At 45.5% G+C, this 19783-nt stretch overlaps 1 protein-coding gene across 2 annotated transcripts in view; it reads left to right on the forward strand.

Annotated features, from left to right (window-relative positions):
* Window positions 1–1440: 1440 nt before the first annotated feature.
* LOC129384119 (uncharacterized) overlaps window positions 1441–19783 on the forward strand; it is a 52112-nt gene continuing 33769 nt past the window's right edge. For both annotated transcript variants that reach the window (XM_055069261.2, XM_055069262.2), the window contains exons 1-4: window positions 1441–1547; window positions 2133–2349; window positions 4442–4706; window positions 11622–11757. In XM_055069261.2, the coding sequence (XP_054925236.1) occupies window positions 2136–2349; window positions 4442–4706; window positions 11622–11757 (615 nt within the window). In that variant the 5' untranslated portion in view covers window positions 1441–1547; window positions 2133–2135. The remainder of the gene's footprint in view (window positions 1548–2132; window positions 2350–4441; window positions 4707–11621; window positions 11758–19783) is intronic.

A 19783-nucleotide genomic window follows, 5' to 3' on the forward strand; every position in this document is an offset into this window, starting at 1 on the left:
GCATCCATAAAACGCGCCGCTCAGCTATGTCGCCGAATTTGCTCCCGACGTCAACTACCCACCTTCCGTAATTAACTACCTGCCGTTCGCCGCCTCCTCGCCATCGCTAATCGTTGCAGTCCACGAGGCAAGGGCTGAGCAGCTTTCAAATCTGAAAGACCTCAACGCAGTCCCTCGAACGAAATCGTAGTGTTGAAGCTGCTCAGTCATCTGCACTCGTGGACACAGGAACGGCCGTATGTGTTATGGACGCCAAGCTTTGCCGTATATTTCGGAAAGTTACGACACCCTTTTCTGGGCTGTCACTCCGCACAGCCAGTGCTCAGAATAGCCACCCCTTAACGGCTTGCACTGGTCGTGTTGTCATTGTCAACTTTCTATACGTCATAGCATTCATAATTCTTTCCTCTTGCAACCATAACGGTATCCTCGGTTGGGACTTTTTCACTACAATGCCGTTATCCATTGCGCACGGGCCGAAATAGCTGCTGCTGTTATATTTGCCGCTCACCGAGATTTGTTTGCTTTCGAGGAACCTACTTCCCTAAGCCAACTCCCACGTTCACAGAACGCGTCAACGGTAGTGCCAATGTATTGCAGCGCAATCTCGGACACTGTCGCATTACTATCTCCATGTGAGCTTTTTCTCACTCGGAAAGACCTGGTACTACGTTTTGTGGCAGTGGCCATCACACAGGGTGCCAGCACCACTTCCCTTTGCAACCTGTTCCCATACCCTGTGATGCTGCTCCGAAAGGAATGTCTTGCCAATGTAAAAGCCATCGAGGACGTGCTGGATGTGCCCGATGACCATTGCTGTACTTGCTCCACTGCGCTCAGTGCTGTTTCTACGTGTGACCTATTGTCCAATCATGTGTTCGGTTATTCTATTGCCGACCACCTTACACCGGTCCAGCGACTCAGCTTTTGTGACCCTTAAAAGAATTTCATTCTTCTTTCGATATAGGGCAATCTTCACTGGGCCAGATGTCAACTGTCACTCATTCGACCAAGAAATTGAAGCTCTTGAAGAGCTTCAACTTTTTTATTAGCGTTGCCTTTTATGTATAAGGGGATTACCGCGTTATGACATCTTGTGCCTTGCGCATGTTCGACATGGATTTAGGGGACGTTCTTTTCAAGAATCGTTAGTCCAGCCACCTTTATGTGCCTTTGTCTACGTCGGCCTCTCGATTGTTTTCCCCTCTTTCAAGTTTCCTGGCATTCACCTAGTATAACCACGTACCAACTAGCCCAACAAGCCACTCTTATGCATTCTTTAAGATGCACGGGGTCGGTATACTGTTATAAAGATATCGCATCGCTGTCGGTGTTGCGCTTACTGATGCTTACCTCGATAAAAACGAAAGCGGTGGTGACGTCAGGGATTACGCCCACCACGCTGCGCCACCATCTTTCGTCATCCAATATGCACGCACAGAAGTGAATGCCCTCAACCACCAGATATCATGCCGCGTGGGTGCAGATGTTAAAGGCATTCAAGAGAGTCACGTTGCAGAACGGCGGTGCATCGTTGAGCAGCGAAGGTAAGCCTTGTCCTTTTCACCCTACTCAAAGAGAAGCCAGCAGCACGGAACCAGTGTGTCGACAAACGGAAGATTATATTTCCCCTTTCGGACTGGTTTGGATCGCATTTCAGCGCGAAAAAACATCGGCAAGCTTAAGGCAAACTATGAAGATAGCACCTGTGGGGACTGGTTATCCTGTACTTGGTTTTCGCCTTTACATTTTCCTACTTTAGCGTGTTTGTTTCGAAGAATATTCCGTCAACTAGCCTACGTGAGCTCTATTACTTATGCGGTGCTTTCGGGGTACCTTGTGTGTAGTCTAGTGTTCGTTTCAATAATTTCGCCAATGGCTACAGCCGCAAACGTAGCCCATTGCATACAAGGACAAGCGAGAAAGCATGGCAGTGCTGATAGGAATGTTGATGCAGGCGCATTTACCCTAGCAGACGTGGCGCGCAATTTCTAAGCCTGAGCGTCTCCTTGAGCGTCAGTTCTGTCACCACTGGTCAATCAGTGCAGTGTCTTGTAGGAAAGCGCTACATCCTTAGAGCTAGCCTAATATCCCTGTCTTGTGAGGCACCACTTTTTTTCGTTACATTACAGGTCATGGCTGCATCATCGGACGCTCTCCGCAACCTCATCTATATGGACTACATGGCGTTACTCCAGAGCCTGTGCACAATCAACACGCCTACCATTTCTGACGTCACCGACATATTCAATGTCTTTCACAGCACTCTGTGCCACGACACAGTGGAAACCCTGTGCCACGACACAGTGGAAACGTCCGGGCCAACCGGGGAAGGTCACACTGGAACTGGTAATTATACATACTTTTTGAGCCCATGAAGGCCTTTTTTATAGCTCAGTCACTGAAGATTGGTCACTGAGGCAGGCGGCCATGGGCAACTCACTTTAGGCAGGTGCGTGCATTGGTCCACGTAAACGGTGTATGGAGTGTTCATGCGTACAAACCCAAATACGCTGTTTTAGGGCGTATGCGTGAGTTTGAAGCCTTTGTAGAATTGTGTAGAGTTACTGTACATGGCTCCATTTAGGAAAATCATAAACTTTATCTCCGAAAGAGCGATATAGCGCGCCTCTTGTGATACTTGCTGGTGTACTTTTCACTGGCTCTTCTGGCTTTCCACCGCCGGAACGCTGCATGTATTCTATCCACCATAACACGGCTGGTACCCACCATCACGAGCATAATTGTAGTACACGCCACAGCACAATTTGGTGTAAATTTCGTCCGTCTATATAGTTTAGAAAAGCCTCGCAGTCACTTGCAAAAAGTAAGCACCAGCGATTAAATGGCTGGAATGTGGTGACATTATCGCGCAAATGGAAATAATTTGCTTTGCGGCAATAAATTTTTATATCGACACAGAGTTGAGAATAACTGCGCGCCGTGATATATATCGGGTGTTCTGCTCAACCTGAGCCACACTTCAGAAATATGGAAATACCACGTAGCTGCACAGAACTAAGGTAGAATTGTTTGCCGTCGCTTAGAGATACTCGGATTGTCGTTTTTCTTTTGCATTCCGCTTACATACTTAGCCTCAATTAAGTAGTTTCTCAAATATCTTAATTGATTACAATTGTCAATGAGAAAATTATAGAGCAACATGAAAAAAACTCCTGCTACAGTGTTCTATTGCTCAATGCGGACTAGATAAAAGTACTTTTACAAGCATAGAAGCCCTCGAATGCATTAAAAATTGCTGCGCGACTGGCCGCTCCAGGCTCTCTGCTTTTATTCGCGGGCTGCTCTCACGCTTCGGAAGCTGTATCGAGAGTTTTTATGATGCTCTAGAATTTTCTCATTCACACATTTAATCTAGTTATTACATTTGAGAAGTTGATTTATTAAGACTAAATATGCAATTAGGCCGAATGCGAAAGATAATCTGAGCATCTTCAAGCGACGGCAAACATTACTTTGGTTGTGTACAGCTACGTAGCGTTTGCGTATCTTAAGTTTGGCTGAAGTTACATGGGACACCAGGCATATGTATACACAATGCCAAATCCTGCCAGCATAACGTTGGAGCCTACGTCATCACAAATTTGGGTGCTTTTCCTGTCGTTTCATACACCTTCCTTTTTGCTTTCAAAAGGCATTCGTTGTACTTGATGTGCCCTAGCGCAATTGTGATCGCGCATGATCTTGTCAATAGCCACGTTTACGGTTACAAGTGACGCTGCTGTCGAGGTGACAAGCGGAAATGCCTGACAGCCATCGGACGACGACGTCCGTCATGACATGGCAGCGCTCACATTTCTACGTGCGTGAGTTAGCGAGTGCCGAGTTTTTCTCTATGTTAATGCGTGTTCCCGCTGTGCATGAGAAGCGCAATGCCTTGAACCTGCTAGTGCCTTAAAGATCGTATCGATGCTGGCTGGCGAGCGTCCCGAGACTGCGCAGTGCCAAGCAAAAATATGGACTAAAGAGCATTTCCTCAAAGTTCGTTCCCATAATGTCTGAGAAAGAAATGACTTATTTGAAGGCTCGCCTAGAGGTCGACAACCGCTGTAGCACCCAACTGGTCAGCTATTTTGTTGGGTAGGCGGAAGTAAACGTACGATGAGGGGTGGCGATAAAATAGAAGGATGCGAACCTCTGGAGGCTAAGTCAGTCTAGCGCTCATCGTGCAGTTCTATCATTTCAATAATGTGATTCGGAAAAGTAATCCGAGAAGGTAGCGTTTTCCAGGTCTTGGCTAGGGCTAGGGTAAGGACAAGCAGTTCAGTTTAATGGTTGGCGTACACTCGTGTTAAAAATGAGCTAAGAACACCGGTGCCCATGGTTAAAGGGGTTCGACAATCGCACCGCGGTGGTGACATATTGGATACGAAATCTGATCACCCGTATCGGGGTTTTCCTCCCACGCCACACCCCACAGTTACCCGTCGCAGACCGAGTGTCGATGAGGACGAAGACTGCTTCATGCGTGCGTGCACTTGGCAGAGCGACCAGGAGCCCTGCTGGATCGTGTCCGAACTGCAGGCGTGGAACCACATCCTCTCGCAAAGCTGCATCGAGCTGCGAGAGCACTTTTCCGGCAAGGTCACGCTCAAAGCATTCGACTCGCCCCTGGGCCATTTGCAGCACAAGTGGGGCGCCCTTCGGGTCTCGTTACTCCTGCATCTGCTACTGCGGCAGCACAGGTGAGTGGGGGAAGCACCAGCGCATGTGGTGAACCCAAGCACTCCCTTTTATCTCGCGGTGACCAGTCTCGCAGCCCTGTGCGCGCGCATGCACGTGTGTAACCACCTTGGACGGCACGTGCAGCACCAGTATGACCAGGCATGCGTTATTCGATTCCGCGTCTTCAGAGACCTTACAGTGTGAAATACAAGAAAAAAAATATTCAGGCGACCGCAGCCAAAGCTACAAAGGGGAAACCCAGTGTGCAGGTTTCTCGGAAAATTTGCTTCTAGGTACCGTAGCAGACAACGCTGTCTATCGCAGTCACTAGTCAATATTGCAGTCAGAGATGTCTAACCATGCGCTCTTCGCAATGCAGTCGTATTTCACCTGTGACGCTTTCTATGAGATGAATGCTTTGTGCGTTGAAACTACACCTTGGGGTCTTAAGGTTACGCCAGATCACCCATTATTCGTGCACATTTATGCTGCTCCTGTGCGACAGCCTTTGCTTTGGTCGCGAACGTAAGCACGGTGCGCTGTGGTCCCTGCCTCGGAATTGTCACTTCGCTTAATGTTGGGGCGAATGGGTTCACCCTTGTGACAACTTGAACGTATTTATGACCCGTTTTGCACCTAAAGCTGTGAGACGTAAATGACACGTACCTGTAGCTTTTTCTTTTTTTTTCCGTATGTCACGCAACTTTTTTCTTCTCTCGTATTTTTAGTGTTGGTAGCGCTGCCTGTTGAAACAGACTACACTTTATCATCCGTGGCGCAACCCGTTCAGGGGTGGCTCGTATTACTGCACCTAGCGACTCGTGTGCACTATGACCAGCGTTCTGACCAGCCGTTTTTGCACGTAAGGTTTACCGCGATGCTGTTCCTATGAGTGGAGTAAAAAAAAAAGCTTTAAAGGTTAATGCAAGCATTTCGACAATAGCGTTGTTGGTACGTTTGAGCATGGCCTGCTCTTCATAGATTTTGTCGAGGGATCAAATAGGTGAATAATAACTGCATTGCCATTGCCAATGATGCCGCAAACGAATTCTTGCACGCTACGCACTGTCAAGACGTGTAAAATATGTATTTTTTTCATAATATATTATATTCGTACGTCCCAAAAAATTGTGCCAGCAATAAATCATATCAAAGCTTCCACCTTTTTTATCGGTTTAATAAGTAATGACAATATCACACGAACTTTAGTGCTATATCAGTTCGAAATCAGCAAAGCAGTGCATGAAGCTGATGTGAAAAACGTCAAGGCCATGGAATGAACAAATTGAGGACACATATTTATTTAAACTTTTTAATTCAAGAAACATGTTTATGTGAGGGGAAGTCAAAAAGTAAAGGGCCTTTTCAGAAAAGGTAAATTCATTTTAATGATAGAAAACGGAAACATACATTATTTTTCTACATAACCTAAAGGCCCTTCAACGCACTTTGCCCAACATTTCACAAGTTCTTTTTCATTGTTTATTCCGCCGGCAAATTTTTTGTTTGGACCTCTTAACCAATTTGCACCGAATCAATGACTTCTGCATTGGCTGCAAATCCTGTTCCCCTGAGCGCTTCCTTCAATGATCCAAACATGAAAATTACTTGCAGCCAGATCTGGACTGTATAGCCGGTGTTTCAGCAATTCGAATCCCAACTTGATCCTTCATTGTTTCGGCCGTCCATTTGGCAGAATGTGGCCGAGCGTTATCTTTCTGCAGGATGACAGCTATTCGCAGTCTTCCATGACGTTTGGATCTGATTGCAGGTTTCAGTTTAGTTCGCAACACATCAAAATAGTTCTCACTGTCCAGTTTCGCCTCTTGGGGTGAAAGGAACGGCTACCACACCTTCCATGTCACAGAAAAGTGTTAGCATAATCTTACCAGCTGACTGTAGACGTTTAAATTTCTTAGCTTCTAGTCATGGGTGTTTCCAAACTATGCTCGCAGCCTTCGTTTCTGGTTCGTTATGATGTATCCAAGTTTTATTTACATTAACAAATGAATCTCCCTCGCGACGATAACGGGCCAAATGTTTTCGAGAGTTGTCTAACCTATGTGCCTTAGGCTGCGCTGACAATTTTTTCGGGACCCACCTTGTACGCACTTTCCAAAAATTTAGATTGTCGTGTAAGATGGAATGCGCTCAGCCATTACTGATATGTTAAGTATGGGCGATTTCGTCCACTCTGGTGCATCAGTTTTCCATCACCATACCATCAACGACTTTCACATTGTCCCCAGCCTTTGACCTCGGTGGCCTGCACGATTTTTCCTCGTCACCTAAAGTTCTACCCTGTTTGAAACGCTCTATCCATTCATAGATCTTGCTTCGCGATAAAAGTGAACACCATACCGCGCCTCAATTCGATGAATAATTTCCGCAGGTTTAATGCCTTCCGCAAATAAAAAACGAATCACTGCCCTCATTTCCTCCGTGGTGCAGATCGACAATGGAGCTGCTATACGGTCTGCTACACTCTAACGACTAACGCGGGAATAAGAGTGACACGTTCCATAGAATTGCTGCAGAGCGCTGGATACTAGCAGTGTTACCAAACCCCACTGCGAGAAATCGCAAAAGTCCCTTTTCTTGACTTCCCCTCGAATTTTTGTACATAAGCAACGGCCACGGAACAATCTCAATGACGCTGCCTTTTTTCCAATGTATTGCGCAGGAGCAGCAGTCACCGGTCGTGTATTGCGAGTAATTGCACCAAAATTATCACAACCGAGAGCACATATAAAGTTCTGCAAACTAGGCATTAGAAATGCGAAGATACAATGGAGTAAACCAATGTGAAGATACAGCTTGATAAAGGGCAAAAAAGTATCACTGGAAACAAAGTTCAGTGCATGTATGCACAAAAGCTCGAAACAAGATATCTAAATATTCGTATTAGTCTCCAATAAACCTATGTATCTAAGCAAACGTCACTGTAACAGGGTGTTTCAGCGAACAGTTTCAAAATTTTTTAAAGGTTGCCCGTGGCAGACAGCTCAATTCTAGTTTATGAGCCGGTCTACTCGAAGCGACGCACACTAATGGCACAAAACATTTGGACTAATTACCATGGACTCACTAATTAACGTTATAGCTAATTATCTTATATGACCCATATTGCTATTTACGAATTCTAGCAGTGGACTTCGCAAGGCGGTTCCACGTGGAGTGAATTCTCTGGACAAGTTTCGACATATAAATTCCTGAACTGAGCGGAGAAATGCATTGGCGTTCCAGTTACTTCGGCGCTTCAGTGCATGAAACGACGCCTTTTTTAACAAATTAACTGGAATGCAAATGCATTTCTCCGCGAGGTTCGGGAATTTATATCCCGAAACTGGTGTCATCTTGAAAATTCGTTCCGAGTGTATCCGCCTTTGAACTCCAGGGCTAGAATATGTAAATTGCAATATGAGACATAATGTAATTAGTATTAAACTTAAGGAGTTAAATTTTGGTCATTAGTAGATTTTGTATCTCAATTCATTGTGCAAGTATCGTCCGCCGATTCAAGTAGGCCAGCTCATGCCCTATAATTCTGATATCTGCCACAAGCAACCTTTAAATATTTTCGAAAGTGTTCGCTGAAGCGCCCTGTATAATGCAACACACTGTTTACGCAGCTCACGTGGAACGATGTCCATGTACTCGGTATTGAAGGAGCAGTGTAATACGTAACAATGTTTTTTTTTACAGATGCGGCATCAGTATGCATCCAACAAACTAAAGTCACTGTTTCTAGACGACGCTTTCCCTCTTGGAAGGAGGAGTGTAAGTAAGCACGTAAGAAGCAAAATAAGGTGGGGTGTCTCCTTCATTGACCCCGAACGGCAGAAAACCTAAAGTTTAAACAAATTAGCCCCGATGAAAGGCGTACGCGCCTTTCTGCTAAGATATCTGGCGTACATCTCGAGCTCTAATTCCTACATAAAACAAAGAAAAGTACGCAACATGGTAACGAAATTACTAGGTAGGCCATCTTGCATTTGCCGTGTCTGGATGATCAACCTTGTAGATTAAGCCAGCGCTCGGGACTAGCATTTTGAGTATGCGTCCAGTTCGAGAACTAGTCCGTCTTTTTTTCAAACGCAAAGCAATAGCGGAGTAAAGGCACTGCCCGCCGTGGTTGCTCAGTGGCTATAGTTTTCGGCTGCTAAGCACGAGGTCGCGGGATCGGATCTCGGACCCGGCGGCCACATTTCGATGAGGGCGAAATGTGAAAACACCCATGTACTTAGATTTAAGTGCACGTTAAAGAACCCCAGGTGGTCGAAAGTTCCGGTGTCCTCCACTACGGCTTGCCTCATAATCAGAAAGTGGTTTTGGCACGTAAAACCCCATAATTCTTCAGCAGCGCGGAGCGTCAGTCGCTTTTTTCCTCAAAACTCAGAACTGAGTCATCACCATAACATGTATGCCACAACATCACGCAATGCGACTAACGTTAAGACTACAAAAAAAAATTGAAGGACACTTAAGCTTCGCCTTCAAGAGTGGAACGCGATAGCGTTATCGCACCCCATTCCCACTGCCCACTCAAACGATCTACGCGAGCCAAGCGTCGCGATCGGTATGGACATCCGGGCCGCGACGCGCCATGAAGGCGGACGCGATCATGGGGTGAGTGGCGCGCCACGTGGCGGGGCAGCGCCGTACATTGCGAGGAGGGGGGTCTTCTGTGTTTGCCGCAAGATAGCTCTGCGTGTGCGCAGAGCGCAGAAGAAATGTAGCAGAAACGTTTTTCGCTACTTGTGTAACTGCAACTTCTGTAATTTACGTTGTCATAATTACCGATATACACCGCAGTATAGCTTTCTACGGCACGTTTCTAAGGCAACACAGCATTCACTAGAAGCGCTTTTGTCTCGCTTGAACGATCAAACTCGTGGCTGAGTGGTAGCGTCTCCGTCTCACACTACGGAGACCCTGGTTCGGTTCTCACGAGCCCATCTTGCAAGTTATTTATTTATGAAGTGCCTTCCGGGTATTATCGCTCACGGCCAACACCGCTGATGCCGACAACGACGCCGATGACACCGGCTTTTCTGCGACACGAGTTCCTTAACGCTGTCGCGTGAATAAGCGTAAGACAATTATTGCCGTTTGTGCTACAATTTGAGGAATACCGGCGGGACTATCACATTCCTGATAGGGTTCTTCACGTTGGAAAACAAACACACGACTGCTCCCATGGTAAGACTTGACACATTTACGATTGGACATTTACACATCTAAAGAAAATAAACACCTCACACGAACACGTAATACAAGATTTCCACGCCGTTCAGGACAAATATAATTTTTTTAATGTACACAGATGGTTCTACAACACAAGAACAAGTGGGTGTGGAGGGCGTAAGGAAAAAAATTCACTGACGATTACGATGCTCCCTAATCTGGAATTTGAGCGCAGTTCTATAAGTGTTTTCATTTGGCGTCTCAATGTTTTGTATTATGATCATATACGTACGAGTTTTATATTAGGAAGAGAACGTTGTAAGTAGCGCGTTCGGTTTCCATGCAGACGAAGTGCGCTACTCCGAGACTATATTGTAGCCTTCATCGCCGCACGGCCTTTCTTGCACGAAACTACGCTTTTCTTGCGCTTTCTTTACACTGACTACAGCAGCCCTTCGTCGCGGGGAAATCGCGCCACTAGTGTCTGTGGCGACAACCAAAGGAAGGTCACATAGAGCCTTATTTGTGGCCGCTCGTCATCGCTCCTTGTTGGAACAGTGATCCCCGTCAAACACGCTGGCACCGCGGAGTGACCTCAGCAGCTGGCGCCGTAGACGAGCGTAGCCCTTCCGAACTCGCATCACCCTGGCCCCCACTCGGAAGCTCAGATGAAATCGCCCACTTGACGTGGAATGCCGTGATTACCGGCAACTCAGCGCATGCTCATGCCCCTCCGCTCCTCCTCTACTTTCCTCCTCTCGCCCACTTTCATTTCACGCTGCGTCAGCGTTTGTTTTCATTTTTGCTGTGCTCGTTCACTCCGTTACGCCAAGGAACGACGCCGACGCTCAATGCAGGAATGGGCGCCTAAAAGCTTCGCTCTAAAATTGGGAAACAAATATTCGAATACAACAGTACGCCTGTCTTAACTGCTGAAATTTAGGCTGTATGGACTGTATTTAAAACATTATCACTGACAAGCATGAAATAATGAAATACTCTGATTTGTCAAGTGCATTAAAGGCTCTTAACTGAAATCCGATTAGGAACACCTGCTAGGGGAAAGCTTAACCGTGATGTCATCTAACAAATACAGGCAGTCATTTCGCTTCTGCTGGCCCCCAAGCCATGTTGGTTTACCGGGTAATTAAGCAGCAGGTAATGCGCTTCTACGTTGGCGTGTGAATTGATATGAACATGACACTTCCATACAAAAATAGTATCGGAGCGATTCGGAAGGCCTTCACTTCAATGTGGCAACAGGAAGGGAACTCTTGCGCAAGCAAAAAGCTACACCTAACGAAACGCGTGCTTGGCGAGTGTAAGTCATGTAATCGCTACGAATGGTTCATTGAAGTAGTCCTGTGTTGATTGCCGATTGGGCGCACAATTTCTCACTTAAGAAAGAGAACCCACCAACATGCGCAATGCGCCAAGAACCACTCACAGCGATGCGCAATTTACTGACACGTACACATATTCAAACACAGACGAAAACGTTTGCGCAAATTATGTCATTTAAACATACCTTTACCCACCGCTTTAATTCAAGGAGACGATCCACTGGTGCCACTGACAGACTTGCTAAGATTGTAGATAAAACATGATCCTTGCATAAACTGTACAACGACGCAGCTTTTGCTACTGTTAGACTTGTTTTTCGAACACCCTGTAGCTGGCGCAGCGTGACCTAAGTCGTTTTTGCTGCAATAAACCCCATTTAACCAGCAAACTTTTTTACCGTGCAGGTGCGTGACGCGCATCATGATAGACATGAGACAAAACTTGCTCGAACGACGCATCTTCTGGCATGCCCTGCATACCGGTGCCGGGGGCCTCAAGTCCTTCAGTTACCGTGCATCCGTTCAAGACCAACTTGGCATAGTGAGTGTGCCAGATTGACTTCCTCTTTGCTTTTTCTGGCTACGTTGTCTGTTGCTTGCTACGGTTCTAGCTGTCAAAATATTGAGTCCCTAGGATGCCTTCTCACTCGAAGTTTTAGGGGTAATTTCTTCTGCACATCTGCGCCGAGGCAAACGGGTCGAGCCTGATGCTGGGCTGAATCAGAAAACACAAGGTGAAACGCTGTGCGATCCGACGTTCAAGTGTGATCCGACGACCAACAACTGCTCACAAATTTCCCGTACATTTAGAGCGAAAGAAGCAATTGATAAGATTACTTGCGCGTCATATCCGACGCCGCTCATTACCATGCGTCATCCTTCTTGATGCCGTCAGAGTTGTATTCACGCGAACAAATTTTCGGCGCGCCGGCGTTGACGAGCACAACTTGTACTGGTCAAATTGTGAACAAATCATTCAACTCCTTGTGCTTAATGTGCCCGCCATTTACGACGACCCTATCACGGGTCCCTCAAGTGCGCCCGAAGCTTATTGCGCTTTGCCTGTTTCGAGTGTATAAACGAATCCTATCTGTCAGACAACGCGGCCGAAAAATCGCTGTGCTTGATATAAGAGAAAAGTGCTGAATAAATGTCAAACTGAAATTTACGACTCGTAAAATCCTGTGAGGTGGGGGAGGAAAGGAAGGAGATAACAAGTATTTTTTTAAAGCAAACGCCTCCTTAGCAAGGTAACCCCCCCCCCCCTTTTTCAGTATCAGCCTGGTTTGTAGCCTTTTTCGTAAGGTAATCCCCAAGATTGTGCATTCTAAAAATGTTGTAAGACATGTGCTACTGGGGCCACTGGTTGCCATGTTGTTACGGATATATATATATATATATATATATATATATATATATATATATATATATATATATATATATATATAGATTACTGTCCAACGGCCGCATTCGAACAAGGACTTCTATTACGGATTCACAATACTGTGACAATTACACCATACGCGCTTTTCCCCTCCTACAACATGCGCGATAACCTGATGGTAGTTTTGGAATAGAAAACCCCACATATTTCAAATAATTAATATAACATTGTGTCAAAATGTGGGCCAATTCTATAGACCAGGGTTTTCCAAACTGAGTTCCACGGAACTTACGTGTTCCGCGAAGGGTACTTTAGGTTTGCACGAGCGGCCAAAACTGACCTGACTTAATCCCCCCTTCGGTGGATTCTCACGCTAGTTTAAATTTAACATACAAAACCACCACTTCCACAATTGGGTAGCCTTCGAGAGGTTCATTCGTTGCAGCAATCATTGCGATGCAGTAGATAAGCACATCGGGGGAAAAAGTAGGAAAGGAGGCTAGGGAAAGCAGGTAGGGCTACCTACGGCCAGAAAGTTTGGGAACTCCGACCATAGACAGTGCACTCTAAAAATATGGGCCGATTCTAGCGAAAGCAAAGTAAAAAAAAAATTCCGCAGCCCGACATTCCGCCGACGCCCTTCACTCAAGCAGTGACGCGATAGTGTGCTTTGGGCAGTTACTCCGCCCCATTTTCTCCTCCAAAGATGTCATGAAGCACGCGGGTGTTCCTAAATATATAACGCGCTCTAGTAACTAGTATTTAACTTCAGACGTCACACACCGAGCAGCAGAAAACTTGGCACTTTAAATAGTGTCAAGCATCAGACTTGTTTATATTAACCTCCTCGAAGGAAGTATCCCTTTCGCACCCTTACACCGCCGAAAGGTTTGCAATGAAAGCTATGGAGGCCGACGTGTGCCACATTTTCGGATACAGACTGAATTTTTCATATAGCTTGACGCAACTTTGCGAAAAACGAGCCAATGTTCTTGAACATTACAAAGAAAATGGCAGGAGTTGTCAAGTATGCTGCAACCCGCCACCACCACGGGAATTATCACTGGTGGCCTGCGGTCTCGCTAACTTTACGCAGGCTCCCTCTGTGAGAACCGCGGAAACGCAATTCTTAACGGTAACGCCTAGCGAGGGCCTTACAATGTGGCTCCAGAGCATGAACATACGAGCCAAATTGCTTGTTTTTTATTTATTTTTATGCTATAGTGAAAGCCTTTCAAGGCCTAAGCAGGAGGGGTAAAGTACATATACAATAAAGCAGAACATGCCGAAGAAAAAAGTACAAGACAAATATGTTGCGACAAGCACGTTACAAAAGAAAACTAAAATGTTACGTTATACAAACAATGCAACAAAATCATTTTATGCAGCACAGCTTAAGTAGCACAAAAGTCCTAATTATTAATAAACTAGAAAAAACAGCAACAATAACAGGTTCATTTGGCAGCAGGCTCAACAGATTAATTAAACATGAGTAACTCAGCCAATTTCACTAAACATATGTTCGGTCAAGTCAGTGCCGGCTAGTTGCTGAATAGGCAGATTGCTTCACTCCGTTATTGTGCGAGGAAAGAAAGAATATCTTAAAAAGTTAACTCTTGCACAGTAAGGTGTCAGTGACGTAGAGTGACCATGTCTTGTTCTGTGGGCCGTAAGTGGATGCACGTAAGGCTTGGGAGAGCGAGACAATCTGCCTTTATTAAGTAAAAACAAAAATTTAGGTCTGTGAATTTTATTCCCAATTGCAGCGTCCAAATATTATGTTCAATCAGCAGCTGCCTTCAGGACTCAGTTAAGCGATATTTCGACAAGATACATGCTACTGTTTTACGCTGATTAAATTCTGGGACATCAATATTAGTTTTGATGTAAGGATCCCGTATCTTAGCTGCATATTCCACTTTAGGACGGACAAGGGACCTATAAGCAATTACACGTGTTTTAGCGAGAGCGTGCTTTAATTTGTGTCTCAGCAGGCAAAGATTCCGCAAGTCAGTCGTTTAAGAAATCCAGCTAACAGTTCCAGCTAAGGTCACTGGTTAACGCAGCGCCTCGGTATTTGTATTCGCTAGCCTCGCTAAGTGGCTGAGATGCAAGGCTGTATGCAAATGATAGCTTATTACATTTTTTCGTCATTTTCATAAAAAGTGTTTTTCTTGTAATTAAGTTTCATATTCCAACGAGCGCATCAAGATTGAATGTTTTGAAAGCTGGAATTTAGCGTGATTTCGTCTTGAGGGCAGGTAATTTCGATGAAGGGCAAACAGTCGTGGGCAAAAACAGTCATGGGCAAATTTTTGCAGGCGGAGCTATAGTGCCAATAATATCATTATATATGTGCTAAATTACAACGCCCCTAAAACACTACCCTGAGGAACGCCAGAAGTGGCGGGAAGTTCATTGGAAGAGTACGTATCGATAACAACGAATTGCCTGCGATTAGTCAGGCAAGCAGCAATCCAGTTTATAATATACGTGATTAAATTGAGCAGCTGAAGCTTTTTTTGTTAGCTTTGAGTATGTATAACGACCTTAAAATGCTTTCTTGAAATCCAAAAACCTGACTTCAGTTTGTCTAGATTTGTTCAGTATGCTAACTAATGAATAACAGTAGTTAATTGCGTTGCACTAGAAAAACCCTTTCGAAAACCGTGCTGCAGAGGTGACAAAATGTGTCTATCTCCAAGAAACTTGGTAATTTCTTTAGCCTCTATATGCTCTAAAAGCTTAGAAGAGGAGGTGACTGATATGGGACGATAGTTTGCTATTAGCGTGGAGTCAGCCTTCTTTAGTACTGGGATAACACGGGCAGTGAGGCAGTCTCTAGGAATCACAGTTGAAAACTCATGCGCGAACTATTATAACTAAGAGTTGAGACAACACTTCACCGTATCTATGAAGAAAAGCATTGGGTATGTTGTCTGGCACAGCAGTCAATTTCGTTTCTACTATTAAAAGCATAGAGAAAACACCAAACATTGAAACTATACCATATTCATCATTGGGCTTGATGTGATTGGAAAGAGCAAGATCTGACGAGTGCGAGAAATGCTGTTAAAAAACTCGTTCAACCATTGCGCGATTTCCTGCTCCTCGAAAACACTTCGGTCTTGCCCAATCTGGTCAACTGATCTGCGTTTTCTGCTAAGCCGCAAAACTTGTTACAAGCAGTCCGCATGAACTTCCGCAACGCATGCTGAAAGTAGGGTAGTTCGACATTGCTGAGTGCTTAGTTTAATTTTGTTTGAGAGGTAGAAACTGTGACATGAAAACTACCTTGTCGTCATAAGCGCTTAACTTTCCATTTGATGTGCAAGATTTCGCGCTTCATCCAGGGAGTAGCTTTAGATCTTTTCTTAGTTTTGTGAGGGGCGAAGTTATTGATGCAGCAGACCCAAATGTCTTTAAAGTCGTTGCCACGCTTAACGGTGCCATGTCCTTTGGAGCTATCAAGATGCAAGCACAAATAATGAAGTACGCTTTCGTCCTTGGCGGCCGAGAAATCTTTGAAAGTAACAACGTTGCATCGATTAGTTCGGGTCGTTTCAAGGGAGCAAGAAAGACACAAGCTCATGATCAGAAATTTCTGATTTGCTCCAGGCATAAAGTCCCTCACAGTATCAGTGACGGTTATTCTGCCTGTTATTATAAAGTTTACACACCTCCAGTGCGTAAGCAAGCACTTACGAGCAAGAACAGACGAAAAACCGTTGCGAAGCGCGCGAAAACATCGCCTGCTGTTTCCCAACTTTAGCTACCCGCTGGCACGTTTTAGGTTTCGTACAGCCAGCAAGTCGTCATGATTCACTAAAAGATTTCTGTGTGTAGTATTAAAAAAGTCGCTTTTTGTTTAAGTAAATCCACGCCAATGAGAATGCAGGTTACATAGAGCCAGCTGTCCCAGTGCACCGTCTAAAAATGCGCACACATACCACAAGCAAGCAAACATACTCTAGCTGCAAAAATGCTAAATATAAAAACAGGGTAAACCGGGAAACGCAACCTATTTATACCCGCGTTAACTAATAGTTTGTGTACAATACACTCTACAATAAAAGTGTTACTAGACGTAAAACACACGAACGTAATTTCAAGCACTTTACGGGCCGGTTTATAGAAGAATAAAGAGCTATGCCAGAAGAAACGGTGCTAGCCAGGTGAGCCTTCAAGGTAGCCTGGCTCTCCCCGCAGGGGCGTCTGCGTCAGCAGGCGTTTGGTGTGTTGCGACACCACGTACCCGAGCACACGAGGGTTGGACCCTCCCGCGTGTAGCCGTGCGTGGCTTAGTCGTGTCCGGGGAAAAGGCGATCCTGGGGGTGGAGCCGATGCCGGGTGGAGCCGATGCCTTTACGGCCCCTCGGCGGAGGCAACACACCTCTTTGGCCTCGGCTTCACGTAGACGGCACCCCCGGACTGACCCTCCCGGGGGAAATCAGTAGTTACCTTTTACTGTCCCTCTCTCCATTCTGCGTCTTTCTCTCTTCCTTTCAATCTTTCCCGTCTCCTCCTCTCTTCTATTTACTTCCTACTTTCCTGGCAGCGAGGCTTAACCTTGTGTGAGTGGCCAACCTTGGGTACTCCAGATTGGCTTATGGTAGCACTGTACAACTGGCGAGAAGTTGTCTTACTCGTAGGATCTGCTCCGTCCCCATGTTGGGCTCGGTGGTGGGCGGTTGGCGCTGCTGCCGAACTCAGGACCCCTATATGGCTTCAAGTAACCCCACTATCCCTTGATCGCACTCTGAAAAAAAGGGCGCACCGATGCAAGCTTCCAATTCTTCTTTAAGAACAATGAGGAGCACTTCCCTAAGTACCACGTCATACACAGTGAAGGCAACACACGCGTATGAAAATTCTCCCCCTTCAATTTGGCGAAATACCTCGCAAACACGATAGGACCTGGCCACAAAGATGTCCAATGGAGACCTACTCGTTGAATTGAAAAATAAAACCCAACACGATAAATCGCAGCATCGCAGAGCGCTACTATCTTTTTCCTACACACTCAGAATCCGATCCTCACCACAACACATATGCTACAACATCGTCACAAAGTGCAGCTCACGCTTACATAACACAAATAAACCAAACATGATTAGGCCGCTTATCTTGCGATACGAGGAATACTGTCGCGATTATGACATCCCTCGGGAAGTCCTCCAGGTTGCCAGAAAGCCAGAACGTTTACCCCCGTGGTGTGATTTCTTAGCGTGATGTGATTGGACACTAACACATCTAAAGAAAAGAGACACACCACATCAACACATTATAGAAGAATTCCGCTCTCTTCAAGACAAGTATATAAACTACATAGAATTTTATACTGATGGCTCTAAAACGGAAAAACACGTGGGTGTAGGGGCCGTAACAGAAAATTGGGAAACAAGTATACGATTACCTCAACATGCCTCTGTCTACACAGCCGAAGTGTACGCGATATGGACGGTAGTTCAAAAGATCATTGCTGACAAACTTGAAAACACTGTCATATACACAGATTCACTAAGCGTACTGAAGGCTCTACACATGAAATCCCAAAGTGAACCCTTGTTGGGCGATATTTTGAATGCATTAACTTCAAACAAATATGGTAGATCAATTAAGTTTTGCTGGGTGCCAAGCCATGTTGGAATATTGGGTAACGAAGCGGCGGATAGGTGCGCATCGATGGCAGCGTACAAAAACATTCAAAATACAGCACTTCCATATAAAGACAGTGTCAATGCGATTCGGAAGGCCTTGACGTCAAAATGGCAAGGCGATTGGGACACTTGTTTAAGCAAGAAGCTTCATCTAATTAAACCTGTAATTGGCGAGTAGAAATCATGCAGTCACCAGCAACGGTTCTACGAGGTGATCTTGTGTCGACTTCGAATTGGACACACACATCTGACGCACAATTTCCTTCTCCGAAGAGAAAACCCGCCAACTTGCGAAAAATGTAATGAAGCTCTTGCAGTCATGCACATCTTAATAACGTGTCCACACATCAATACACTGAGACGGAGGTTTTTACACAGCTTGTATAAATTGCACCTTCCATTACACCCTGCCCTATTACTAGCAGATGACCCCCTAGTGCCATTCCCTAACCTCTCCGACTTTTTAGAAAAAACTGGTTATTTACACCAACTATAATGTAATGCAGGTTTACCTGCCCTAACGTTCCGTTTTATCTTGTCTTGGGACTGGCGCAGCATGGCCTTAGTTGCCTTTGTGCCACTAAACCCAAACTAACCAACACGATAAAATGAATGACTTGAAATGCATTGGCGATGTAGCAGTCACTGTGTCGGCACATCGAACCATGAATACGAGCCGTAGAGTAATTTCTGAAGACTTCTTGGAGCTTAGTATCGAAGAACTGTTTGAAGGTTTTCAGGACCAAAATGTCATCAAAGTAATCAAAGTAGAAAGAATCCTAATCCGCAGGAGTAACGAACTGCGAACAAAGCACATTGTATTAACATTTGGTACCAGTGTTCTGCCTAGTACATTGGATGCAAGCTATATCAAAGTGCGTGTTAGGCCGTACATCCGAAATCCTCGACGGTGCTTTAAGTGCCAGAGGTATGGGCACGGATCCCGGACATACCGAGGAAGGCAGACTTGCGCGAGATGCAGCTCGAACGAACACCCATCACACCTGCGACTCATCTCCACATTGTGTGAATTGTGAAGGAAGCCATCCAGCCAACTCTAGGACATGCCCTAAATGGTAGGACGGAAAAGAAATCATTGCAGTAAAAGTAAAATAAAATATAACATTTCACGAAGCAAGGAAACTTCTTTCATGCTTGGATCACACAAGCTTTCCCGAAGTGGCGCGAAGGGGAGGGGGGGGGGGGCAGCGTCACATATCCCTCGGGAGTCTACCGCGGCCACTGATAGTGGTCCGGTAATCACTACTGCCCCCTGGTGGCAGCAGCAAGTGCTGCTCCATCAACATCGAAGGTGGGCCTGCCGACCTCGGTTCCGCAGGTCCCAAAGCTAATCTGAACTCCAGGGCCTCCGAGAAGGTTATGGAGGTCGAACAAAAATCCACAGCGTCATCGACGCCGTAAGATCAGCGCTCTGAAGAGCGCGCTAGACGAGATAAAATACCTATAACTGCTCAAAGAAATGGACCAGTAACCTAAACGGTTACCGTCCTCGTATACATATT

Source organism: Dermacentor andersoni, chromosome 9 (genome assembly GCF_023375885.2).
Source record: "Dermacentor andersoni chromosome 9, qqDerAnde1_hic_scaffold, whole genome shotgun sequence".
Lineage (NCBI taxonomy): Eukaryota > Metazoa > Arthropoda > Arachnida > Ixodida > Ixodidae > Dermacentor > Dermacentor andersoni.